Below are 26,833 nucleotides of genomic sequence, written 5' to 3' on the forward strand. Positions count from 1 at the left end.
TATGATTTTGTTCTGTTTTGAAGAAAGGGTTGTGCCCTCCAAGCCTTTGTCATTTCACTCACCTCTCCCAAACTGGCCCTGTCCAGCCGCTCCCTAGCGGGATCGAGGTCCAGAGGCCGGAGGCCAAAGGCTACCCAGGCAAGTGGTGACTTCCGAGGCAGAACCGTGGCCTCAGGTCGCACCACTAAAGGTAGGAAAGATTCCCGAAGCGATCAGGGGCGTCATCTGGGCCCCGTCCTTTAAAATGAACAGGAAAAGGGTATTCGAGGGTGACTATCTTCTCCGCCCACCCTCCCTCTTTCCCTCTCTCACTGGCCCCAGCGTCCATTCCACGCCTGATTTACTAAGAGAAGAGGGGAGGAGGTAAAGGCACTGATTGCGGTTATTCGCTAACGCAAACGGACTTATTTACATGCCATTTGCATGTACCTATGGAAGTACGCAATAGGTCTGTGCTCCTCCTCTAGCTGGGTACCCACGCCCGCCTGCCACTCAACGCCGGGAGCCCCAGCCCCTGATTCAGGAAAATTCACTTCCCTTTCGGCCTCCTTAGCCTCCCAAACCCCACCTTTTAGGTCCGCCTCCCAAAGACTGGCCGCTCCTTCCACCCGTAGGCCCCGCCCCTTGACCTCTTCCCCGCCCCCTCCCGCTCCCAAACATCTGTTCCCCGCCCCCTTTCCTATTTCTGAGCAGGCGTGTTTCAGGCAGCTCACTGGACTCCTTAGATTACTATGGGATGGCAGGGGGGCCTGAGCGTCGGAGAAGCAGGGAAGCCTATCCCAAGGAAAAGGGCTTGGGTTTAGAAGAATCAAGGCCTACTGGGGATATTTTTGGGGGGGGATCTCGGTTGTGCGGAGGGAGGAAGGAGGAGCCTGTGTAGCCCGGCCGAACTTGAGGCAGCGCGAAGGCCCCCTCAGGCGGCGCCGAGGGCAGCCCCGCCGCCGGGGCCTGGTGCAGCCGCCGCGGCCGCTGTCAGGGAAGCGCAGGCGGCCAATGGAACCCAGGAGCGGCCGCTGCTGCTGAGGCGGCGGTGTCGGCAGCCCGACCCCGACCGCCCGCACCCCCTCCGCGGGGGTCCCCCGGAGGTAAGCGACTCCTACTCCGTGAGCCCCCCTTGCCCTGTGTTGTGGGGGTTCCTCTCCCCCCACCCACCCCCGTCCCGCACAGCCTTCCCCCGCCCCCACACGTAGGTTCGACCACAAAACTGCCCTCCGGTGGCAGCTGCACCCCGGGTTCCTTCTCCCCCTTTTCCAACCAAGCCTGGGGTACTTCTCTGCCTTTTGGCTTCCTCTTCTGTTTAGCTCCGCCCTCTGTCCCGGGGGTTCCCCCCTCCCTCCCTCCCTCCTATCCCTGCCGCCTTTCCCGAATTATGTTGTCTCTCAAGTCGGGAACTCCTCTCACCTCGGACGCCTCTTGTAATGTCCCTCCTTGTCGGTCTGTCCTCCCAGCCTGTGCTCCTGCCCCGAACCTTTCCCCGGGCCTCCGCCTTTATCCCTTTTCGTCCTTTGCCCCTTCCCACAGATGCCTCTGTGCAGCCCCCGCCCCGGGGTCCCCTTTCCCTGAGCTGAAGGCTGTGCCCCCCCGCCCCCCCGCTTCCTCGCTTCTTCAGGTTCCATTACCGCACCGCCCACCACCCAGCTCCCGGCTCCCTCCCGGGAGCTGCCTGTGTCCCTGTCCGCAGGGGGTCTCACCCTCATTCCCAAACCATCCTTTGAATTGGGCTTGAACCGTGGTCCTTACCCTTCTCTGGTGTTTTAGGGTTCCGGTAACTCTCTCCAGCCTCCCTTGCCCCCTCCTCAATACTCCAGCCGTGGCAGCTTTCTTCCTGTCCCTCTTCCCGTTCAGGGTCTCCAACTCGGACACCTTCTCCCCCTGCGCGGCGGGGCTTTGCTGACCCTCGTGACACCTGGCCCTGTTTTCCCTGTGGTCTTTCTGGGTTCTCGGTCATGCTCTTTTCCCTCCGCACACCACTTACTTCAGGATCAGCTAAACCTGGAGCCGAGAAGAAAATGTGTTGGGAGGAGGGGCGTCCTCAGCTGTCTCCCGGGCTTTTCTGGACGTCAGGGCGTTTCTGGAGGAGGGAGCCCGGTTTGAAGAAGTCCCTGTCCGATTACACTTCGTTGACTGCTCAGGATCAGCCTCTAGGAGGGATGAACAGTCCTGCCGGGAAACTGAATGAAGTTGTGAGGGGGAAAAAAATTTTTTTTTAAATTATATAATTTTAGGCTTGTCTTAAAGGGATCAAAGTGTAGAATGACCTCCCAACCCCCTGCCCAGATCCCAAAGGAATCAGTTTACTGTCTGGTTTACTGGAGTCGTTTTGGTTTATTCCACAAGAGCTGAAGGCTGGCGTGGGGCTGGGGGGTAACTGGGCAAAGGAGCCCAGGAACAAGGGGAAGAACGTGCACATTCAAAACCAGGACTTCGGGGTTCACGTGACTTCCTACTTGACCTCTAGAGTGACATTTTTGGGAAAGTGGCCCACTCTATAGGCATCAGGGCAGTGATAGGCTAATAGCAGGATATGGGTTGGGGGCAGGGGGTAGACTCAGTTTATTTTTTTTACAAAGCATTCTGGGTTTCTCAGACAAAAGTTATTAGCAGTGGTTGAGTTGTCTGGAGAATTTTCCTTGGTCTAGTCTACAACCATGGGAGTAAATCTGTTTGAAAGACAAGCTCCAGGCCTGCTTCTTCCATCTACCTTGCCCCCCCTCACAGTCCCCCGCCGCCCCCCCCCCCCCCCCCCCCCCGCCTCCGCCACTGCAATAGTTGCCGAGCTCGTCTTCTTGTACTTGATCCATAACTCCAGATTCCATAGGTGGAAAGGATGTTTGCGGCCAAGACCTTTGAGGAAGCTAGCTGGAGAAGAGAATTGGAGTGAGTTGGGACTTAGGAAACTAGTTGCCCCCTTGCGTGCCATGTCTCTCTCTCGGCCTGCGATAGCAAAGAGGACGCGTGAAGTTCCATTCATCTTCCGGCTCTAGGCCTGTTTGAAAGCAATCACACAACCTCATCCCACTCCTCCCTTGTCTTTCCTCATTAGCCAGAGTGCAGTCTGCTCATCACCTCCCTTTTTTAGGAGCAGCTTTACTCCTTGGAAGCACTTCCGAAGAGAAATCGTATTTCCTTGGTTTTCCTGCTTCTCAGAGCTGGGTTCACGCTGCATGAGAACATATTTGCTGAACACCATCCAAAGCAGCAAATTGAGATTCTTTGATTTGGGGAAGAACTTTGGGAGGAATCTTTCAGTCATTGGCATGAGATAAGAGAGAACCTAGTCCAAGCCCATTTGGGGCTTGCAGCAGGGAGGATCAGTTCAGAGAGAGGTGAGTGTACAGGTTGCTTTCTTTGTCGTCTGTTTCAGCAGAGGCTCCCAGAGCTGGCTTGGGCTGTCTGGCTGGAATCTGCTTAGACTAGCTCCATGGCACTGCAGAGAGAGTTCTCAGCCTGATTCAATATTGACTCAACTATCCTGAGACCACTGCCCTCCTGCTGGTAGCTTGAGAATGCCCTCTCTCCAGATGCCAACCCCCCTTGGGGCTTTGGGTAACCATTTACCTGGTTTCTATTAGGGCTTGAGCCTGCTTGACTGCTTGGCCCTTTGTTTCTACAAGGAAAAAGTAGTACTCAATCTCCATCTCTATCATTGAGGTCAAGGGGGAAAGATGAGCTGAGACCTCCTTAAAGCATGAGAAGTAACTTCTCAACAGGAGAACAAGTAGCCTCGAGTGATGTGGAGTCTCTCTTGAAGAGCAGCTTTTTTAAAAATCATCATAAAAGGTATATGTGTACTTGGTAACAAATCCAATGGCACATAAGAGTTTATGATGAAAAGCAGCAGGACTTTCCATTCATCTCTTCTCCTCCTCCTTTAGAATTAACCTCTTCATTAGCTCAGTGTTGACTTCTGAAGGTTATTGCCAGAACTTCAGATAAAACGCTTGTGTCTATTTCTTGATTTATTAGTTGTTACAAAGAGGATTAAGCTCTAGGATTTATGCCTCTTGTCTACGTGATTATGTCATTTTCACTTAAGGAAGTGATTATGTTACTTTTATTTCATTATTAAGGAAACCTTAAATAACATATTTGAACCTCCTTTTCTTTTCCATTAACAATTTTTAAAGAATGTTTATGAGTTTGAGCCAAACTGATGACATACACTGGGGAGCAAGATATCAGATGCTCCCTCTTTTCCATTAACTTTTTAAAAAATGTTTTTAATGATTTTAGAGAGAGAGGAAGGGAGAGAGGGGAGAGAGAGAGAGAGAGAGAAAGAGAAAGAGGTTGTTGCTCAACCACTGAGCCACGCCGGCTGGGCTCCATTAACTTGAACAGTCTCTCGTAACTACCCATCTTGTGGGATGAAGATATTGGCTCCGCTTTCCCTTTTTCCAATTCATATGATCCATCTCAAAGGAGGAGGAAAGTTGATCTCACCTTCTCTTTGGAGACAGAGCACGAAATCAGATGATCTTTTAAAGGCCATTCTGTGAAAATACAGGAACATATAAAAACATGGGGATTGTTCTGAACCAATTCATATTTATTTAGCCCATGGAAAAATATTTGAAGAAGGGAATGGTGATGAACAGGGTGAGGGGATGGATTCAGGGCTCTTTACCATCCTGTCCTAGCAGAGACCAGTTCAGTAAATCCTTTAAAGGAGGCCAATGGAGGGTTGTTGGCATAGAATCTTTTGAGGCGAAGAGAAGTGGAAAGCCAAGTTAAGTGAGAACATTCCCTCACCCGAGTCCTCTGGAGACATTTACTTAAATGCTCAATCACACAGAACACATGCCTGCAGCCCCTCTGCCCTCTACAGCTGCTCTGCTCTGAAAACGCCCCTGACGCTCAGATGCGGATTCCCGACATTGCCCAGACACAGCTGTGGAACCCAGGCCGTTCGCTCCCCTTCCCTAGAAGCCAGCTGCTTGGCCGGGGTAAGGGGGGCCCCTTCGATTCCCTTCCAGTCTCATTGGAAGGCCCGATCGGGCACCTAGTGCAACATGTGGAGCCGCATTCGTCTGAATGTCATGGAGAGCCCTGGGAGACATTGGATTGTCTTCTCTGTTTTTACTTATTCTCTGGCTTGTAAGGAGGGTGCTGATTGCAGGACCTGTTTCTTCCTTTTTCCTTTCACTTTCTAGTCCTTTCACTTTAGAATGGTTCCTTATCAATGCTATTTTTTCTTTGCATTTGAAAGTGAATGAATTGATATTGAGGACCATATCTGGATTTAGATTTTAGAGAATACCTTTCCTATTTTTTATTGTCTAAATTTAACAAAAACAACCTACATTCCCTTCAGTACTTCCTTCCCCCGTTTGCTTCAGATGCAGGCTCAGAGAGGCCAGGAGGGGGCCCAGCTGGGCAGTGTCCAGTGGCAGAGCTGCTTCTATAGGAGAGAAGTCTGCTTTTCCTGCACCTCTTGACATCGTCTGGTTCCTTGGGGAGTAACGGCTGCCAAATGGGGTTTCTGTTCAGTGGGAAAGTCCCCTGAATACTGTCAGAGGGGATTCCTCGCTGAGTCCCAGGGTGAAAGAAATGTTATCCTTACCTCTTTTACTGGTGCCAGTAATAATCCCCACTGTGATCAATTGGAGCAGACAACTGCTGCATTTCCTGGTGAGATCTGAGACGCTGTATGTGGAGAAGGTCTTAACTTCATTTTCCTTGGAAGTTTTGAAAAGTGGGCCTTACGAGGTGTTGGTGACTTGAAAGTCTCTGGAGTAGAGAAAATGGGAAAGATGTGCCAAGCATAGAGAGATTGAGAAGAAAAAGGGTTGTTTGCATGAAACGATTGAAGCTGTCATGTGAGTTTCTAAGTAGACCTAAAAGGTAGTGGTCCCAGTTGAATTAGAATGACCTTCTGGTGCAGAGTGCCCTATAGAGGTGTGGCAGGGGATGATTAAAGCTTTCTTCTTATTATTCCTGTGTAACCCGTAGTTGCGAGTAGAGACAAATCCATGCAGGCAGCCATGCTGGTTCTACTGCTCAGAAGGCACTGCATAATTTGGGGAGAGAGTATAGTGAAAGAGTTGCCACCTTTTTTTACCAATGACAAACTCAAACTGCATCGGGATATAAATTCGGGAGTGAACGTCTTACTTGACGGAGTTGGGAGAAAGATAAACTGAAGTAGCCTTTTTTGGTGATCTCTGAGAACAGAAGAGTTCCCTCTGCCTTCCTGCAAGATTTTAATGCTGACTGCTGGGAGACAGGGAGCTAGACTACAGAATATTGGGCAGATGAAAGTAACCTGGACTCAACATGTTAGAGGTGTAAGAAGGGACAGTGGAAAATGGGGCTTTCCAGAGTGACTAGTGCATCTGTATCTGGAGCCTCCTTCCACCTCCACAAAGTATATGTACCCAGGTTCACTAGGGTCAAAGGTGATGCCACTGTTAGTTGGAAATTACCTGCACTCCAGCTCTACAGCAGCCTGTGCCTTTCTGTTGCTCACATCCTTGAGCATGTTTTAGATTCACTCTGTCTGCATTTTTGTGAGGACGCCTCTGAGCTGACTACAGTCATACTCTTGAGCTGGGTTGATCTGACATTGTGTGCCTCTCCCGGTCCTTACTTTGAAATTTCTTTCTGTTCTGCACTGATTCTCCTGATCTGGATTTGGTGAGGCTCTGGGGAATCGCTTTAGGAAGGCAATGGCTTTTGTCAGCAGTGTTCTCACTGAAATTCCTCCCAAGACGCCCTCCAGAGAGGGATTCCTGGTTGTGTAATTCCTGTTCCCCCTGTTCTTTAGATGTTCTAGACCCATGAGTTCCAGCCTAATTTCTTTTCCTTTTTTTTTTTTTCTTCCCACAGCCCCTCCAATTCTTGGAGTGTGTGTATGATAATGGGGAAAGTAGTGTTGGGATAGCAGAGGGCTGTCATAAATGTTTTGGAAGATTTTCAAACAACAAGGTAACTGTAATTCACTTCCCTTATAATAAACAGTATATGTGTGTGCACGCACACAGGTACACACACACAGTTTACTAAGCTTTTCAGTAATTAGGATTCAACTAGCATTTACTGAGTGCTGCTTTGTGCCAGAGACTATGCTCCATCTTTTTACGTGCGCGAAGTTATTTATTCTGTGTGGCAATAGTGAGGTATAAATACCTATGTTTTTCTCATTTTTGCAGTCGAGGAAACTGAAACTCAGAAGCCACATGACTTGCATAAGTTTATACATTTCATAATAGCAGAATTTTTAACTCCAGCCTATTTGACCGCAAGTTCAGGACTCTTTCCACTATGCTTTAGCTGCCACAGCACTGGAGAAAGAGGAAATGACATCATGAAGTCAGACAAATGGCACAACTTCAGCAGGGTGGTTGATAGTTGTTTTAGAGGTATTTATTTCCAAATGAAGCTTGGCTTGGTATTGCTCGCCCTTATTCCATGGGAACTTTGATTCTAAAAGGGAAGGTAAAAATGTATCACTAACTAGAAAAATACATCAAGACTTTAATACTAAATAAAGGTGAGATACTCAGGACCTGTGTATGGAGTGTTAATGAGGAAGGAAGTACAGTTTAAAGAGGAAAAGAAAAAGGTTATGGGCGGGCATTTTAAAGGAGACATGGGAAGAGCACAAAGATAGAATAGGGACAAGGGAATAAGACCAGAATTGCTTTTCAATCTAGCTGAAGAATTTGTAACCCTATATAAACATAACACATAGAAAGCAACATTTTGCAAATACAAGTTAGGAACAGAGCCCAAGCTGAGTAACTAAATTCAGAAGGAATGAAGGGGAAAGCGGTGATCAGAGGGGAGGTGGCCAGGGAAAGCTTCTTGGCGGGAGATGGCGCTTCATCTGTTTCTGAAGGAGTCCAGAAAGACAAAGAGAGGCGGTGCCTGGGAAGGTTCATGGCAAAGGGAAGACCTGAGGGTGGCACCACTAACCTCTATGTTATGTGTCTCCCTTTCTGTTCCTTTCTCCCTCCTCCCTCCTGTAGCTTGGAAGCTCGAAGTCTGGCTGTGGCCATGGGAGACACGGTAGTGGAACCTGCGCCCCTGAAGCCAGCTTCTGAGCCCACGCCTGGTCCATCAGGGAATAACGGGGGCTCCTTGCTAAGCGTCATCACGGAGGGGGTCGGGGAGCTATCAGTGATTGACCCCGAAGTGGCCCAAAAAGCCTGCCAGGAGGTGCTAGAGAAGGTCAAGCTTTTGCACGGAGGCGTGGCCGTCTCTAGCAGAGGCACTCCGCTGGAGGTGGTCAATGGGGATGGTGTGGACAGTGAGATCCGCTGCCTGGACGATCCTCCTGCCCAGATACGAGAGGAGGAAGATGAGATGGGGGTCACTGTGGCCTCGGGCACAGCCAAGGGAGCAAGAAGGCGGCGGCAGAACAACTCAGCCAAACAGTCCTGGCTGCTGAGGCTGTTTGAGTCCAAACTATTTGACATCTCCATGGCCATTTCATACCTGTATAACTCCAAGGAGCCGGGAGTGCAAGCCTACATCGGCAATCGGCTCTTCTGCTTTCGCAACGAGGACGTGGACTTCTATCTGCCCCAGTTGCTTAACATGTACATCCACATGGATGAGGACGTAGGTGACGCCATCAAGCCCTACATAGTCCACCGGTGCCGCCAGAGCATTAACTTTTCCCTACAGTGTGCCCTGTTGCTCGGGGCCTACTCTTCAGACATGCACATTTCCACTCAGCGACACTCCCGTGGGACCAAGCTACGGAAGCTGATCCTCTCAGATGAGCTGAAGCCAGCTCACCGAAAGAGGGAGCTGCCCTCCTTGAGCCCAGCCCCTGACACAGGGCTGTCTCCCTCTAAAAGGACTCACCAGCGCTCTAAGTCAGATGCCACCGCCAGTATAAGTCTCAGCAGCAACCTGAAACGAACAGCCAGCAACCCCAAAGTGGAGAATGAGGATGAGGTAAAATCCCTGGGAGGGACAGAGGGGCAAGGTGGCATGGAGACAGGATGTCTGACATAGGGTCACTCTGTCCTTTTCTTTCCTTCCATCTGTTTCATTTCACTGATAAAAGCATGGAATGTCAGAATGGAAACAAACCTTAGAATTCATGTATTCCAGCTGCCTCATTTTACAAAGGAAGAACTCAGAGACCCAGAGAGATAAAGTGACTTGTCTCAGGTCATAGAGCTAAAAGCAAGGCTGGTACACCTGACTGTGTCCAGTGTTGTTTTTACTGAACTGCACTGCCACTCCATTAACTCCTTACTGGGAACTGTGGCAGAGACCCTCCCCACCCTGACTTGAGACCTGGGATATCTACCAGAACCTCTCAGAGCAGCAACCATGGGGAGGAGAAGGGACTATGTGTGTGAATTTTGTGTGTGCTGGGGAAGGGGAGATATTAAATAGAACCTCAGCCTCATTCTCCTGACCACTCTTCATAATCCCTCCCTCCCACTCCCTGAAGACCCTGCTTTTTGTTTTCATAAGGGTAAGGTTCATTCTTTATCACTGAGGCATCTGCAGCATGCCTGCTACCTGCCTTTTCTTAGGGGAAGGGATGTTGGTTGATCTCTCCCAAATCATTTAGGAGAAGCACAAGGAAAGAAGGAAGCAATCTTGGTATAGAGTAAATCACGGACATGCCCAGTGTCTAGAAAGAAGACTGAGCTACAGCAGTAGTTGTAGATATTCATTTAGGATACAGAGCAGGGAAGAGATAAGCCCATCAGTAGGTTATACTCACCTTCCTTTCCACATTGTCAGCAGGCGAAGTTGCCCAATGGACAACCAAGTGTCAGTGACCTGGTATCCCAGCCAGACAATGGTGCCCCAGTTCCCCCCTCTGACTCACCACCAGCCTAGCTCCCATCCTGGCGACCAGCCCAGCACAGAAAAGAAGGGAGAAAAGAATGAGGAATTTGCAGTTGTTAGAAAATGCATATAGCCATGGTGTTGGCATCTGCCTTTGTGGGGCACATAACCCACCCACAGTTTTGATACAGTGGGACTTCTTTCAGCAAGAAGGAGGTCATAGTGACTAGGGAAGGGAAAGCACAGGAGAGAAGGAGACTATAGAGCTTGCTTTCTCTGGAAATTCAGTATTTTATTGTGATCCATTTAATAACAGTGAGGCTAAAAGCTAACATTTATTGAGCGCTTCTTATATGCATCATGTGAAGTATTTTACATTTAATCCTCACAACCACCCTAGCAGACAGATATTTTTTTTTACCATTGAGTCAACAGGCTTAGAGAGGCTAGACGATTTGCCCAAGGTCTCTCAACTAGTGCCTGTCAGACTGGAGCTCACATCACAGCTGGTACTCCTGATCATTCAGCTGATCTGTCTTGGTTATTTCCCAGCATCTGCTTTCCTGGTTTTCAGCTGTCAGAGTCCATTTGGGGAAGAACAGCCGAGGCTTAGCCACCTCGGTTCCCACATCCAGGCATGGGCAGAGCCCCCCTGTTTTCTCAGAACCAAAAGTACCATTTCAATTTCTGGTTGTACTTGGCAGGGAAGCCCAAGGCCATAAAGGGGGCTGTTGCAAAGCAGGAAGAATCATCCAGATCTGGAGAGACTAGGGTCATGAAAGGTTTGGGGTTCTTCCTCTTGGGTCAAGTCTATAGAAGTATGAGTGTGAGCACTTGGAAGTGAACCCCAGGTGCCTCTTGTCAGGCTTGCCTTTCCTCTGTGTTTTGTGTCCTCATCTTAGCATCAGAAAGGGTGAACCTCAGGGCTTTTCTTCCTCTAATCCTTAGTCCCTCTTCCCTGTATCACCCTGCTCAGGTGAGGTTATGGGCAGCACACTGAGGTGCAGGGGTTTTGTGAGTGCCTGAATCCTCAGTGTGGCCTCTCCAGCTGCCATTCTTCCCAGCCTGGCTTCGTTATGGTGGAACACCAGACCTAGGAGAGGAAGGAGATACTGCATCCCAGCCTCCAGGTTATCTGATGCTGGCAGGATGAGACACCTGAGTCCACTGCAGCTCCTCAGGAAATGTGAGAGTGAGAGAGTAAACAGGAATATCACTAGGAGTCTAAGCATTGGAACCTGCAGCACAGAGGTCTCTCCACGTGCCTTTGGCATTTTGAGGATACATCTGTCAAGACCTTTGTCCCCCAAATACCAATACTTCCCCTTCTCCCCGTCATGCAACATTCATTCACTCAACAAATAGTTGTTGAGCTTGTACAATGTGTAAAGCCCCGTGCTGGAGGCAGTGGAGGATGGAAGATAAAATGCTGTCCTTCTCTCCAGGAACTTACACGGTAACATGGAGACCCCATTATCTAGGGCACTGTTTAGTTTGTGGCTCTTGATTTTGTATCCTGAAACTTTACTGAATTTATTTGAACAGTGTTTTGGTGGAGTTTCTGACTCTTGAAAAGTTGTTTCCTACATATAAGGAAGATGTATACAGCTTACTAACACCAGGCGCATAGTTTTCTAAGTTCTGAACAGAGACTCTAGTAGAAGGAGACCTGACTGCTCCCATCCCTTGCTTTCCCCACAGGGTCTGAGTTTAACCCTGCGCTCCTGCCACCAGTACAGGAGCTCTCGAGGGTGAGGCCGGAGAAGGCTGCTTCTCCCTGAGAGCCCTTCTCTCCCCGATCTCACAGAGCCTCCTATTCTTTTAACGAGGGGTCCTTGACACTCTCCCCGACAGTCAGCACTCGAGCACTGCCTTCTCCCCTCTGCCATCCCCAAAGCCCACCTCTTCAAAACCGTTTTTATCAGCCTAGCCAGGGAACTGTGCTTAGGCAGTTTCCCTTCCCATTTATAACCAAATGGTACATCATTTGGCCTAGGGAGGGGCCGAGTTACGTCCTACCCCACACCCTGCCCCACATAATGACACGCTAGTGGATCAGCTTTGTCTTTCCAGAACTGCAACCTTTGTACAGAGAAATCTGCTGCATGTCACACTGAAAGCCCCAGTGGGCCTTCCAGCCCGATAAGGTGCGATACCAGCTTCTTGGACGCAGCTTTTCTCCTTGGAGCTGACTCAGTGTGAGTGACTCAAGTGTACAGAGCAGGAGAGAGGAGTCGATCATGATATGCCTCCCCTCCCCCAAGGCTGTTAATGAGTCAGACAGGACCTGTCTGTGGGAGGCTCAGCTGGATCATTGTTCATGGAGCCAGCGTCCTCCTGCCTGCTCTTACTTCCCCCACCAGTGCACGGGTAGAAGTGGAACCACTAAGTCCTAATAGACTGGTGTCCTCACGGCCTCAGATCTCCCTGCCTTGGGAGTGTTTGGCTTGGCTTCTCCCTCAAAGTGCCTCTCTCCCCAGATTCTTCAAGGAACGGCCTGACTACAGGACCTCCAGCCAGAATAGAACTTACACCACAGAATTGAATTAAGTAGATTCTTGAAATGCTAATTGCAGAGTAAAAGCTCAGTGGCCACTGCCCTTCTGCCCTGAGAGCTCCCAGGACTTTGTCTCTTAAGTCCAGGCCCCTCCCCTAACTGCAGGTTTGTGCACAAATATTGCCCTTCTCCCTGCTTTGGGAGAGCTTGTTGCACAGAACCCAGGATGGGCCGGTGCATGAGCTGTAGCACAGCCACTGAATGAGCTTGGCCCTTTCCCCTGTTTTGCTCACCAATCCCAGTAAGACACAGGCAAGGTTTAGATAAACACCCTAGGCTGGGACCAGGACAGCTGCTGCTCAGCTGCTCAGCTTTCTCAGAGGGAGTAAGCTAGGACCTAGCTCCCAACTTACGACAACACATTGTAATTGGTTGTCATGTGAAATAGCCTGGTAGGAAGCCTGTGGAGGTTTGGTAGATAGGAACGGTATTCATCCTTTACTCCAGCAGCATCTAGCCCAGAGGTTTCATGCTCATGGGTCTGTGTACCCTTGTCACATGATTTAAGGTTGGGATGAGGCTTCCCAGGTGATAATGAGGCTGATTTGAGAGGACATACACCTGGCACTGGAAGTTTAGCTTTTCTGCTTCCTCCTTGACGCTTCCAAGAAGCTAGATCAGGCGTCCTCAAACTATGGCCCGCGGGCCACATGCGGGTGTTTTTGCCATTTTGTTTTTTTACTTCAAAATAAGATATGTGCAGTGTGCATAGGAATTTGTTCATAGTTTTTTTTAAACTATAGTCCGGCCCTCCAACGGTCTGAGGGACAGTGAACTGGCCCCCTGTTTAAAAAGTTTGAGGACCCCTGAGCTAGAGGAACACAGGGTTTCCAGTATGGGTAGTAAGGGGCCATGCAGCTTGTTAAATGCAGTCCCTCTGTGGTGCCTCCACAGAGAAGGGTTTGGTTGAGAGCAGGGTTACCTCACTAAGGGTCCCAGCTTTAGGGTTCTGTCCCAGGAAGAAAGTGCCTGCAGGCAAGAATAGAAAGGAAGAAAGTGAAAAAACAGAGGCTGTTGTCCCTTCAACCCTCTGGCCTCAGGTCTGAGCTAGCCTTCCAGCTTCTCCCACAGTGTCATAACTCTGGGCAAGCGGCATTTCTGGGTTGACTTTCTTTCATTAAAGCAGAAAGGTAGAGCTACACAAGAGAAGCAGGTGTGATCCAAGTTGGACCTAAATTCTTTGCCTTTGTCTCTCTCCCCTCCCTCCCTGCCCCTTTCTTCTCCCCTTGCCCTCGGCCCTTTCCCAGGAGCTCTCCTCCAGCACCGAGAGTATTGATAACTCATTCAGTTCCGTAAGTGGGGCCAGGCTGGGACTGGGTGGCAGGCTCCCCCCATGGCCGCATTTCCTCTCCGTCCCCAGGTCTTCTAAGTCCCCAGGCCGAGGCTGGAGTTAAAAGGTGCCTTTTCTTCCTGGGAGATCAGCCCCTCTTTCCCAGGCCTCCCAGGCCTGGAGGAGTCCCCTGCCTGTCGCCAGTGCCCTGAGCCCAGGCTCAGTGGAGCTCAGTCGATCTTTTTCCCAGGGACAGCTGGGATGCAGTGTGATTTAGCCCCCAGCTCCTGGGTCTCTAGATCAAACAGCTGGGAGAGGTAGAATTTACCCCTGGAGTGATGCCAACACCTGCTTGGCAGAAACCCCCAGGATCCTGTTTCTCCCACCCAGGACCCTTTCCCCATGGCTTCTGCCATCAGACCATCAAATATTTATTCAGTGTTTTCTAAATGCTAGGCCCTGTGCTGGGTGAGCTGATTCCAAAAGCAAACAGGATTTGGTCTGAAGGAAAGTTTTATCTCCCCACAGTCTTTTTTTCTTTTTAGCTTCAACCACATTTCTTCCAGGTCTGAGTTCTTCCCTTTCCCAGCTCCCTGCCCAGGATGTTCCTTAATCATTATCCTCCTTTCTTGTTGCCTCTGGAATAACTCCTGGCCTTCCGGTCCTACAGGGTCTTGGACCTTGTTGCTGGGCAGAGACGTGAGAGGAAATGCTGGACCCTCTGGGAGTTTGGATGATTGATTTTTATTTTTTTTTACATTTTATTTTTTATTTTTCTACCCAATCAGTTTTCTCTGTTCTGTGCTGATCCCCTTTCAATCATGATTCCTATCTCCTCCCACGTGGCAGAGCCTGTATTTGGAGGCCTGGGGTCACATTTCAAACATGCTCATGTGACGTAGGGGCCCCCATCCCAAATGCTGATTTGAAGAGGGGAAGGAATTGTGCCTTTTTCAATCTGAAATGACTCTGAATTGGTTGGGGTGGAGGATCCTTGGAACAGTGACCATTTGCCACCTGAGTGGATGGATTAGGGGATCAGAATGAATGAAGAAGTGAGTTCTCTTCCTTTCTTTCTCTTTCTCTGTTAGGCCCCTGGGATATTTCCAGGGACCACAGAAGCCTCGTTCTGTTGTCTTCCTGAATCTCTCTTCACCCTGCCTCACAAGGCATTGGTGACTGAGCCAGACACCCTGTTTCATTATTGTGGGGCCCCAGAGCCAGCCCCTTGCGGGGTAGAGGCTGAGAGATGAGCTGTTCCTTCGAACCTGGCTCTGCACAATGCAGAGGTGGGCCGGTGCTGCCCAGCTTTCAAAAGAAGCTCTTTTTTGCAGTCTGAGGGAGTGAGGGTAGAAATTCTCAATCAGGAAACTAAGCAAGACACAGAGAGGGAGAGAAAAGTCTGGTGAGTGAAATACTGTTTCTGTGAACAGAGGAGATACTGTTCTTATCTAGCTGAGGGGAGACGGGATGGGGAGCTGGGTGGCTACCTTGATAAAATGCCCTTAGGGTAGGAGGACTTAGGGAAAAGAGCCCCTCTTCATGTCTAGCTTAGTCCACCCCACCTCACCCCCCAGACTGGCTGCCCTTTCTGGGAACGATTGAAGTGCCCGCCTGAGGAGCCAAGCTCACAACAGGGAGCCAATCTGGGACCCTCGTCCTGAGAAGTAGGGGAAGAGAGAGGACCCAAGGAGGAATCTCAGAAAAGGGGCCTTCAGGGCCATTGTTGAGGAGGGAAAGGAGCCATTGCTTCCCCCACCTACCTGCCCACACCATCTCCCTCCACCTGCTTTTTCTTTCCGCATTGATCATCCCCTAATCCCGAGTCTGCTCATCCTCTCATCCCCTGCATGCGCATTGACCTCTTGTAAGAAATCGTGGGGTGGGCGGGATGCCATGTAAAGCAACAAAAGTCATTTGAATGGAGTGAGTCCTCCTTTGAAAGGGGGGCTATTGACTTGGGGCTCCCCTCCCTAGCCTTGTGGGCTGGGGCTCGGCCAGGGATCCAGGTGGGGAGAGGGACACCCTCATTCTCAAGATGGGTGAAGCACTTTAGGTGTAAGCAGCTCTTCACTCTGGAGTCCTGTATCCCCCACCCATCTGGAAGCCTTGGGACAGTTCCTGAGGAACTCGGGTTCAGAAGAGGAGTGCATCCCAGAGACCTGGTTCCACACTCCTTTACCCCAATGAACAGCTTGTGGAAAGGAATGTGCTGGCTTTCACCTGTTCCCAGCTCAGTTTGCCAGGGGTGGGTGGAATCTACTAGGCTGAGAGGTAGCTCCTTCCCTGGGGTTCTCCAGACAGACCCCTGGCCTGCACGGTCAGGAGTGACTGAGTGGGAGGGCCACTTATTGCTATGGTTTCTTTACCGTCTTTTACTTCACCCCAACCTCCTATAGCCTGTCAGACTAGCTCCTGAGAGAGAATTCATCAAGTCCTTGATGGCGATTGGCAAGCGGTTGGCCACGCTCCCCACTAAGGAGCAGAAAACACAGCGGCTGATCTCAGAGCTCTCCCTGCTTAACCATAAGCTCCCTGCCCGAGTCTGGCTGCCCACTGCTGGCTTTGACCACCACGTGGTCCGCGTGCCCCACACCCAGGCTGTTGTCCTCAACTCCAAGGACAAGGTAGGTGGGCTCTACTCCATGGCTGTCCAGGGTTTGTGTCTGTGCCTAGAGGTGCCCGACCAGCATCCAGACTCCTTCCTGGTTCATGTGCACGTGTCCACCTTAACTTGACCTCGTGGTGGTGATTCTGAGGGCCCTCTTGTTCCCTGCCTGGGCTTTGTGTCTCTGGACCACAGAGGCCTGATCTTTCCAGCTCACCTCTTGCCATGTCTCAGGAGAGAGTCACTCTCTACCTCTCTATAGCCCTCTATAACTTGTTGGCTTTCCAGATATAGCAACATGGGAATAGAGAAATATTTTGTTTCTAAGTCTTTTTCTGAATAGAGTGGGCAAGAAGGAGAGATTATGCCTTATTCACATTGGAGAGAATTGGCTAAATTTATCTGCTGGTTGGAATAGTATTCAGGGTTCAGATTTTCCTTTTAGAAGCAGTGAAGGTTAGAGCCCTGCTTGAAACAGTGCCCGCTCTCTCCCAGTCTTTTTATCTTTAGGACAAGCCCTGAGAGGCTCCCACGCCTTTCTGATGGGTTGTAACCGATAGTTTGGAATGGTTTTGCCCAACTGCATCATCTACACATTTTGAAACTCAGCTGAGTCATTTTGAAGATTGGGTGCACTCTCTCACCCAAATTCTTTACATAGGTGTTCATAGGACAAGTTCCTACCCTAAATATGGCATTCACAGTGTCAGGGGACTGACGATTGCGGGTTGAAGCTAGGAGCAGGCCGCAGGAACAACTGTGTTAATAGAGTTGCGATTTGGGGGACAGTGGTGCAGGTGAATTGCAAATACTGTTCTCACTTTCCCCCAGGCTCCCTACCTGATCTATGTGGAAGTCCTTGAATGTGAAAACTTTGACACCACCAATGTCCCTGCCCGGATCCCGGAGAACCGAATCCGGAGCACACGGTCCGTAGAGAACCTGCCCGAATGCGGCATCACCCATGAGCAGCGGGCAGGCAGCTTTAGTACTGTGCCCAACTATGACAACGATGATGAGGCCTGGTCCGTGGACGACATAGGCGAGCTGCAGGTGGAGGTGAGGGAACGCAGAGGTAATACTGGCACAACACCTATTCTCCAGGAGCTTCTGGTGTGTTTGAGACAAGACAACACCCTGAGGCAGGCTGAGGCAACGCACAAATGAGAGGGGCAGGTAGTGTTGGGTATGAAAGGGGAAAGCTATGAACAGCTCTAGTTTGGAGTAGATTCAGGTAGAGCTCATTTTCCAGCAGGAATTTAGGTTAAATGGAAGGAGGAACTTCTAAGCTGAGGAGAGAGAGAGATTTAATCAAAATATTTATTGAATACCTGCTATATAAACTTGTTTTAGAAAAGCAGAAAATGGTAAATTAACATTCGCGCCAAAACCGGTTTGGCTCAGTGGATAGACCGTCGGTCTGCGGACTGAGGGGTCCCAGGTTCGATTCCGGTCAAGGGCATGTACCTTGGTTGCGGGCACATCCCCAGTAGGGGGTGTGCAGGAGGCAGCTGGTGGATGTTTCTCTCTCATCGATGTTTCTAGCTTTCTATCCCTCTCCCTTCCTCTCTGTAAAAAATCAATAAAATATATTTAAAAAAAAAACAAAAACAAAAAAACATTCGTTCATTCACTGAAGAACTATTTATGGAGGGCCTTCTTTGTGCCTCAATGCTGTGTGCTAGTGAACAAGACCTGGCCCCTGCCTGCAAGGAGCTTCTGACCTAACAGGAGAGAGTAGAGGACTAGCCAGCAGGTAGTTGTAGTGTGGTGTGACCCGGGTTATGCTGGAGAGGATGGGGAATTATGAGAGCACTTGATGGTGGGGGTAGCACTTACTCCAGACTTGGGGTTGGACACACCCCAAAAGATTGCCTCAAGGAAGTAATATCTCAGCTGAGGCCTAAAGATGGGTTTGAATTACCTATTCAGGCAGAGGGGATAGCACGTGCAATGACTGGAAGACAAGAGAGCGTGGCTCGTCTTAGGGCCTGAAAGAAATTCTGTACGATGTGTGAAGTGGTGACAAATGAGGCTGGAGAGGCCCGCATGGGCCAGATTGGAGGCAGGACCCTGTACGCTGTGGGAAGAAACTTAAACTTTATTCTGGGGTTGTACGGAGCCAGGGGAGGATTTCATGTAGGGCTGTGACACAGCTTTGGGGAAAGACAGACTGTCCTTGAGCTTACAGTCCAGTTGGGGAGATTGGACACAGACATTTAAGATCTACAACAAGGCAGTGTACAATAAGTGATGATGGAGTTGAGGAGAAATGCTCTGGTACAAAGGGAAAAGAAGAGAAGGGACTTGATAGTTAGAGGGAGAAGGGGAGATTAGATTGAAGAAATGGTCATGGACCCTAGTCTGGAGTCTGTTCTGGACCTTAAGGGAAACTAGTAAATGCACCCCTAGCCGTGGGAGCTCTCAGTGTAAGACTGAAAGTTCTGCCTGGCCGGTGTGACTCAGTGGTTGAGCATCGACCCATGAACTAGGAGGTCACAATTCGATTCCCAGTAGGGGTAGGGTTATGGGCTTGATCCCCAATAGGGGCAATTCAGATTGATGCTTCTCTCTCGTCACTGATGTTTCCATCCCTCTCCCTCTCCCTCTCTCTCTGAAAAGAGTTTTTTAAAAAATGACTGAAAGCTCTGCTTTCTGTGATGGCCATGGCAGTGGTGTGCTGGGAGTCTTCTGGAGAACTTGTTAGAATTCAGACTCCAGCCCGGCTGGAGAGGCTCAGTTGGTTGGAGCATCGTCCTGTACACAAAAAAGGTTGCGGGTTCAATTTCCAGTCAGGGCACATACCTGGGTTGTGGGTTCGATCCCTAATCGGAACACATATGAGATCGATGTTTCTCTCTCTCACATCAATGCTACACTCTTTCTCTCCCTGTCCCTCTCTTTCTCTTCCTTCCTCTCTCTAAGCAGGTCCTTGAGTAAGGGTTAAAAAAAAAAAAAAGTTCAGACTTCCAGATCCATTCCCAGTAATTCTAATCCAGATTGATGGTTCCATATGGTTTTAGTAGCATACCAGGTGTTTCTGATAGAGGTAGTTCCCACTTTGAGAAACACCACTGTAGGGCCTATGTGAGTGCCTCGGCAGTTTGGGGTCCCAGTGATCAGGATGGTATGTAACCAGGGGAGGGTGTTTGGAGCAGACTTAGGAAGAGAGGGATGATCATAATCTGCAGATAGAAAACTCTCAAGGTGATCTGTGGAGGTGAAAGAAGCGAGACCTGTGCCGAGCGCTTCTGACCTGCCATCCCCTGCTCTCCCCAGCTCCCTGAAGTGCACACCAACAGCTGTGACAACATCTCCCAGTTCTCTGTGGACAGCATCACCAGCCAGGAGAGCAAGGAGCCTGTGTTCATTGCAGCAGGGGACATCCGGTATGGCCAGACCACACTGCCTCCCGTTTTTCATCCCTCTTTAAGGCTCTGCCTGTCTCTCCCTGTCTCTCCTCTTCTGTCAGCCTGTGTCTTTCCCTTTCCTCTTTTTTTACTCTGTCCTTGTCCTGAGGCCACCAACTTGAGGCAGTGAAGGGGCAGGTGGAGAAATTACTAGGTTACTACAGAAAGAAATTAAATGTTGCCCTAACGGGTTTGGCTCAGTGGATAGAGCGTCGGCCTGCAGACTGAAAAGTCCCAGGTTCGATTCCGGTCAAGGGCATGTACCTTGGTTGTGGGCACATACCCAGTGGGGAGTGTGCAGGAGGCAGCTGATTGATGTTTCTCTCTCATCAATGTTTCTAACTCTATCCCTCTCCCTTCCTCTATGTAAAAAAATCAATAAAATGCATTTTTTTTAAAAAAAGGAAATTAAATGTTAAAAGGACTCCAAAGGGATGAAAGCAGCAGGGGGAGGAATTAGAGCAGCGTTCTCAGAGTGGGTGCAAGGATTCACATGTCAGAATCGGGAGAGAGATCTTGTTGAAAATGCAGATGCTGGAGCAACAGCTGTTCTGAACCAGAATCTTGGTAGAGGAATGGGAGGGCCTGGTGATCATCATTTTATCACGATTCCAAACCATCAGGTTAGCAAAAAGGTATCAGTGGCGTGTTTCCTTCCACGAGTCTCTCAGCCCAGGTTTCTCTCTGTGCCTAGAATCAAGGAAACAGTGCAGGCAGTGCTGCCACAGACAGGGACATGAGGCTCTGGGGTAACTCCTCCAAGCAAATGATACCATTTCTTCCTGCTAGACGGCGCCTTTCGGAGCAGCTGGCTCACACCCCCACAGCCTTCAAACGAGACCCAGAAGACCCTTCTGCAGTTGCTCTCAAAGAGCCCTGGCAGGAGAAAGTGCGGTGAGTTGGGTGGGAGGCGGGTGTCTCTAGACCTCTCAAAGCTTGGAGACAACTGCAGGAACTCACTGCACCATCCCAGTGTCCACTGGGCTCCCCGCAAATCCATCATGCTCCCAGGAAGTCCCAGTCCTTGCCTTGTGGGGAGTTGAATTTGCATTTTTTGTAGAAGCTGTGTCTCTGTCATCACCTTTTGACACCTTTTGCTTCTCTTTATGCAGGCGGATCAGAGAGGGCTCCCCCTATGGCCATCTCCCCAATTGGCGGCTCTTGTCAGTCATTGTCAAGTGCGGGGATGATCTTCGGCAGGAGCTGCTGGCCTTCCAGGTGTTGAAACAGCTGCAGGTAAGACAGGGAGGGAGAAGGGACTCAGTTCACTGCAGCCCACCTGAGGGGACCACACAGATTGTTCAAAGGGACTCTGCTGAGGACAGCTTCCTGCCCAGGTCTAAACTGGATGTAGATTAAACTAAAGCTGCAGCTTATTCCCTATTGTACTTCCCCTGCAAGTAGCCACAAAACAGCTCCACAGCAACCTCTTGTGGCCCTTCTGTGATTTGCACCCGTTCTGATTCTCCAACTTCAGGCTGCTGGCTTTGTCCTTCAGTCAAAAACTCCCATGTGAAAAGCTTATAGACACAGGCAACAGTATGGTGATTACCAGAGAGAAAGAGGGATGGGCGGAGATAGAAGAGGTTAAAGGGGGGATAAATTATGATGGAAGGAGACTTGACCTTGGGTGGTGAACACACAGTACAATATGCAGTAGATATATTATGGAATTGTACACCTGAAACCTATATAATTTCATAAACCAATGTCCCAGCCTTGGTGGCCTTAGATTCTAGTCCATCAAGTGAGTAAAACCCACTGAAGACAAGGAATTTTTTTAGAGAAAACCTATATAATTTTATTAACCAATAAATTCAATAAAATAAATAGATAACAACTCCCATCTGGTCTTCGTAAGTGGGTTGCAGTGTGCTGAGACGTCAGTCCCTGGAGCCTCTGGGTTGGTCGCCTGCCAGCAGCTTCGCCTATTTAGTCCAGTTCTTTACACAGATATTTTCATTTTCTAGAGGAGCTTTCTGTGGACCTGAGTCCTTTTCCCTGTTCCTTGAATTTGAATCAATAGCTCCCACTCTCGCTGTTTGTGTGGTGCCCTGTTCTCTCTGCCTATAAGATGCCTTTTCCCATACACCTCCCTGTGTCTGGTCAGAACCTGGGTTTTCTTTAAAACTCCTTGGTTCTCATGGGTTTTACTCACTTGATGGACTAGAATCCAAGGCCACCAGGGCTGGGAACTGTCCAAGGTTAGGGATCGGGGCTTTTCGCCTCCTCCCCCAATCTGAATGAAAGATGATGGTCCTGTGTCTCCTCACAGTCCATTTGGGAACAGGAGCGAGTGCCGCTGTGGATCAAGCCATACAAGATTCTTGTGATTTCGGCCGACAGTGGCATGATTGAACCAGTGGTCAATGCTGTGTCCATCCACCAGGTGAAGAAACAGTCACAGCTCTCCTTGCTCGATTACTTCCTTCAGGAGCATGGCAGTTACACCACTGAGGCATTCCTCAGTGCCCAGCGCAATTTCGTGCAAAGTTGCGCTGGCTACTGCTTGGTCTGCTACCTGCTGCAAGTCAAGGACAGGTAGGTAAATTCCTGACCCTCATCCTTTTTTCCAGGGCTATCTCTGTCCCTTCATGTGTAGTTCTTGTATACTCACCACCACTTTCCACTGCCAAGACGTAAAAGATGAGACAACATATTTTAAGCAGAGACAGGCATGTTCACGTGCCATTAAGCCAGAGAGACAGACTGACAAGTACTAGGGTAAAGGAGCGAGATATGAAGGATTTATGGGGAGAAGCAAGGGTTTGAACGAGCAGGCTCTTAAAGGATGAAGGAGAATGAGGGCAGAGGAAGCTGTGGCGGAAGGACACAGAGTTCCAGAGGAACAAGTCAGTGTGAGCAACGAATAACAAAAAATAAACATTTTAAGAAAAGTTTGGGCTCTGTTACCTGGCCGGATAGTAGGCAGCGATGTCAGACAGGTGAGCAGAGGCCAGACTAGAAGCACCTGCTCAGTGAGGCTGAGGGGTTTACTTTGCAGGTGAGGAATGACAGGACCCGTCTTTGTTTAGTGAGTGCACCCTGAGGCACTGAGTGAGGGTGGTTATAGTTAGGCCTTTAAGCAACAAAGCAGGAGGTAATGAGTCCTGACCTGAGGGAGGTGGTAGTGACTGAGAGCAGAAAGGAGAAGATATGAGAGGCATGGTGGAGACAGAGTTGAAACTCCCAACCCTGAAATCTTTTATTCCAACATACAATTTTCAAAATGTTGTATTTATTGCTTTCCCCAGAGCTGTCTTTTCCAATATCACGTGACCGTTATGAGGCCCAGCTTCACATATAGGTGAACAACATAGCGTACAAAAATAATTCCACCCAGACGTGACTCAGGGTCAGTATCCTGAATGCTCCTGTGAGTTGCACCTCTCACGGGCATAGGGCAGCTGCCCTGGGAAGGCAGAAATACAATGGCCGAGCTTTCAGAGCTCCCAGGACACGGCGGCACTTTAGGATCTAGCCAACAGAGAAGCTTGTCAGAAATCTAGCATCTATCACTGGTAAGTGCCTGCTGTGGCCCGACATGCTTTCATGGAAACCAGCTGAAAACGCTCAGACAGGTGTTTCCTATGAGGGGACTGGCGGTCAGAGCTTTCAGAACCTGCGCTCATTCCATCTGGTCAGCCCTACAAATGAGCCCAGTGGAGGCTTTGCATTTGAGGGCTGAAGGAACATGTAATTGTTTATAAGGAATTTGTTTACAAGCTTTAGACTGTCCCTAAACAGTCAGGGTTTCGAATCGAGGGCACAGCCTAGAACTGAGCCACAGGTTTGAGTAAATGGAGGCAGAGAAGCAGGGCTTTCCTTCAGGAAGGTATTTGGAAGGTCAGAGTTCATCCTTTAAAAAAGGGGGAGAGGAGAAGGGAACAGGCAGCTGAGAAACCTTTAATAATAACTCAAAAAAGAATAGATGTAGTCAAGCCCTGAAGGAATCAGCCCGTGGGAAGAACTGGCAACCCTGCCCCGGGCCCCGCAGCAGATGCAGGTTAGGGTCCTGAGCTGCCTCAGAATGAGCCTCCCTCACTGCTCCAGTCCTCTCAGGGCTGTTTCCTCCCCGGTAAGATGAGAGGTGGAACCGAGACAGCGAGAATCTCTCTGGCGCTTAAGATTGTGCCTTTGTGGCTAAATTTGTAGTGCTTCCCAGAGTAGAGGGGACTCAGGTGGGACTGGCTCTTTCTGTCCCTCTTTTTGGCCACTCAGACCAACCGCGGAGAAGGTGGCCTCAGACCTGGAGCGCTCAGCCTAACAAAGCCTCTGTTGACACTGAGGCTGGTTATCCTGAATGGGCCAGGCCTCACAGGCTTTGCATGTTCATTGTTCCTCCTCCTGGTTATTCATGTCTGGGGTCACAGACCTGGACTCGTCTTTAACTCTCCTCTTCTGCAGCTGGCCTTGGTCATTGCAGCCTGGCATTTCGTACTGGGGTGACTTACCATAGTTAGAACTCACCCTTGAAGCCCCCACATTATTTTACACTTAAACTCCTCCCAGCCTGCCACTCCCTTCTGGTGGGGCTCACAGAAAATGCAAGTACATAGGTCTGACTGAGGCCTGAGCCAACTGCTTGGCCTGTGACAGCTGGGGGAGCCTCAGAGGCTTTCTTCCCTTGCTTCTGGGTTGGGATCAGTTTGGGTGATAGAATCACAACCTAAACTATTAAGTTGTCAATAAAAGCGATTTCAGACCCCACAGCCTTTGTTAGCAGTTTACGTTCCTGATTTCCAGTTTCCGGTGGTAGCTTTAGGTCGTAGGAGGTTGGACCGAGTTACAGGAAACATGGCAGGGACTTCCCTGCCCGGTGTCACGTGGCCAGTTTCAGCTTGAGGCTGCCACCTCACACTGACTGACACTGCCTCTTCCTCTCCTTTGCCCTCCTCAGACACAATGGGAACATCCTTTTGGACGCAGAGGGCCACATCATCCACATTGACTTCGGTTTCATCCTGTCCAGCTCTCCCCGAAACCTGGGCTTTGAGACGTCAGCCTTTAAGCTGACCACAGAGTTTGTGGACGTGAGTCAGGAAGGAGAGGTGCCTCACTGTGTTCTTTCTCTGTCATGGGACGGGGAGCTAGTGGGCTCCCCCCAAATTATGGACAAACAGAACAGAAATGGCAGTAAGTCAGGGTGAGGCTGGGTGTCCAAGGCTTCCTGCCTGCTGAGAGTTGGGAAGTAGTGGGGTTTGGCATGTTTGCCCTGACGGTGGGAGTTCTGGCTGGGGGTACGCTGAGCCCTTATACCCACAACTTCCTCCTCCCCACAGGTCATGGGCGGCCTGGATGGTGACATGTTCAACTACTACAAGATGTTGATGCTGCAGGGGCTGATTGCTGCTCGGAAACACATGGACAAGGTGGTGCAGATCGTGGAGATCATGCAGCAAGGTGGGGCTGGGGAGAGGCAGGTGGGGATTTCTAGGAAGTACATTCTACCTCGACACCAGGCGGGCAGGGGTTCCCAGCTCTGACCCAGTGCCCTGTTTCTCCTTCGGGACATGCCTCCTGACAGAGATAGGGGATAGATGGGCGGAGGCCCCAGAAACTACCTCCTCTCGGCGAGAACGGTCTCCTCTCCAGCCTTTTGGCCCCCCTCCCATCACAGCTCTTCACCAGCTCAGGTGTCCCAGTCCCCTTTCCTCCCCCCTGGGCTTTGGCCTCCAGTCGCCGTCCTCAGGCCCCTTCCTTGTCCCGATACTCATCCCTCCCGCTCTGAGCTGAGAAGTTCCTCACCTGTCACCTATCCACTCACTGTCCTGTCCTCACTGCCATCATCTAGTCTTGTCCCTCCTCTCCCAGCCCTCTGGGCCCTTGTCCTAACCCCACTCCTTAGGGGTGCAGTATACACCCATTCTGAGCTGCCAGTCTCCTCCTCCTCCCCACCCCACCCCCACCCCACAGGTTGCCGCCGTTGCTCAGGAGCACCCCTGTCTGGCGCCATGACGACAGTGGCCCAGGTCATCTGTGAGTGTCAGACGTAGCATAGGCAGAGCCCTGCAAACCAGATAAGTGCCCAGCTCAGGGCCCATTCCCCAGGACCTTTTCCCAGCCTTCCCTCTGGGTCCTAAGACTCGGCTCCCTCAGCTATTACTGGGGGAGATGTGGTGTTGGCCCCCTGCCCTCCTCTACCCTCATGCCCTCACCTATAGAGGGGTTTTGGAGCATGGCATGAGGACGGGTGCAAGACAGGGCCTCCCGCCATTCTCCGTTCTCTGCACAAGCATAACTGCACCCACATGCTCAGGGGTCTTTCTAAGGTCTTGCGGGGCTGTTACCACTGCCCTCCCTCCTTTCCGTCCATGAGCCTCTGCCCTCCCTGCCTCCCCAGGTTCTCAGCTCCCTTGCTTCCACGGCTCCAGCACCATCCGCAACCTCAAGGAGAGGTTCCACATGAGCATGACCGAGGAGCAACTGCAGCTGCTGGTGGAGCAGATGGTGGACGGCAGCATGCGGTCCATCACCACCAAGCTCTACGATGGCTTCCAGTACCTCACCAACGGCATCATGTGACACCCTCTCTCAGGCCCCAGCGTGGTGGGGCATTCAGGGGACCCTCCCTGGGAGAAACCCCAAGCCAGGAAACCCCACCCACCCACCCACCCACGGGAAATGGAAGGCAAGAAATACGAAGGATCATGTGGTGACTGGAGAGCTTGCCAGGGAGGCAGCTGTGGGGTCCAGGCTTGCTGGGGCTTCCCTGGCCCAGCGGTGTCAGTATTACCACCTGAGGGACAACAGGACTCACTGCCCCCCAGAGAAGAGAGGTGACAGATGTGAGGGCACTGGGCCTTTCTTCTCCTCGCCAGGGTCCAAGAGGTTCTTGCCACAGGCCATCTTCTTAATCTGTCCTAGGTCCCAGGAAGGGGGGAGTGGGTTCTTGGTACTTACAATTTGATCCTGTGGTTCGCCTTTGGCCATGCTGCTGCCTGACTGTTCCCCCCGGGGACTGACTCCTAGCCCCCCCCTTGGCAGGTGGGCTCTGGCACAGGGCCCTGCCCTCGCCGAGGTCCGCGTCACAGAGGCCAGGAAGGGTTATCACAACCCTCTCCCTACGTGAGGGAATGGGCCTCGCCACAGGGATTCCTTGCCCTGATCCCTTCCCACACCCAGGGAAATAGCTCTCAATTTTTTAATTTTTGTTTGAAATAAAGTCCTTAGTTAGCCATGTGTCATTTCTGAGTTGTATTTTTTGGGGGGTGGGTGAGTGAGAAGCG

At 50.5% G+C, this 26,833-nt stretch overlaps 1 protein-coding gene across 3 annotated transcripts; it reads left to right on the top strand.

Moving 5' to 3' along the window:
• The first annotated feature begins 728 nt into the window (after nucleotides 1–728).
• PI4KB (phosphatidylinositol 4-kinase beta) lies at nucleotides 729–26,786 on the top strand. 3 transcript variants are annotated; one of them, XM_079760624.1, is made up of 13 exons: nucleotides 729–1,085; nucleotides 6,826–6,924; nucleotides 7,968–8,904; nucleotides 13,564–13,608; nucleotides 15,986–16,213; nucleotides 17,026–17,253; nucleotides 19,474–19,583; nucleotides 20,394–20,498; nucleotides 20,717–20,840; nucleotides 21,880–22,145; nucleotides 24,505–24,637; nucleotides 24,887–25,007; nucleotides 25,948–26,786. In XM_079760624.1, exons 3-13 carry the CDS (start codon nucleotides 7,996–7,998, stop codon nucleotides 26,127–26,129), a joined length of 2,451 nt encoding a protein of 816 aa, XP_079616750.1. In that variant the 5' UTR covers nucleotides 729–1,085; nucleotides 6,826–6,924; nucleotides 7,968–7,995; the 3' UTR covers nucleotides 26,130–26,786. The 3 variants fall into 3 exon arrangements, with proteins under 3 accessions (XP_079616750.1, XP_079616749.1, XP_079616751.1); XM_079760623.1 differs by lacking the exon at nucleotides 6,826–6,924; XM_079760625.1 differs by lacking the exons at nucleotides 6,826–6,924; nucleotides 13,564–13,608.
• Nucleotides 26,787–26,833: the final 47 nt, after the last annotated feature.

This window comes from Cnephaeus nilssonii, assembly GCF_951640355.1.
Source record: "Cnephaeus nilssonii genome assembly, chromosome: 21".
Lineage (NCBI taxonomy): Eukaryota > Metazoa > Chordata > Mammalia > Chiroptera > Vespertilionidae > Cnephaeus > Cnephaeus nilssonii.

Coding starts and splice junctions, on each gene's coding strand:
- PI4KB (XM_079760624.1), top strand. CDS start 7,996: ATGGGAGACACGGTAGTGGAACCTGCGCCCCTGAAGCCAGCTTCTGAG. Junction 20,841..21,879: donor AGGTGTTGAAACAGCTGCAG/GTAAGACAGGGA, acceptor GTCTCCTCACAG/TCCATTTGGGAACAGGAGCG. Junction 24,638..24,886: donor TGACCACAGAGTTTGTGGAC/GTGAGTCAGGAA, acceptor TCCTCCCCACAG/GTCATGGGCGGCCTGGATGG.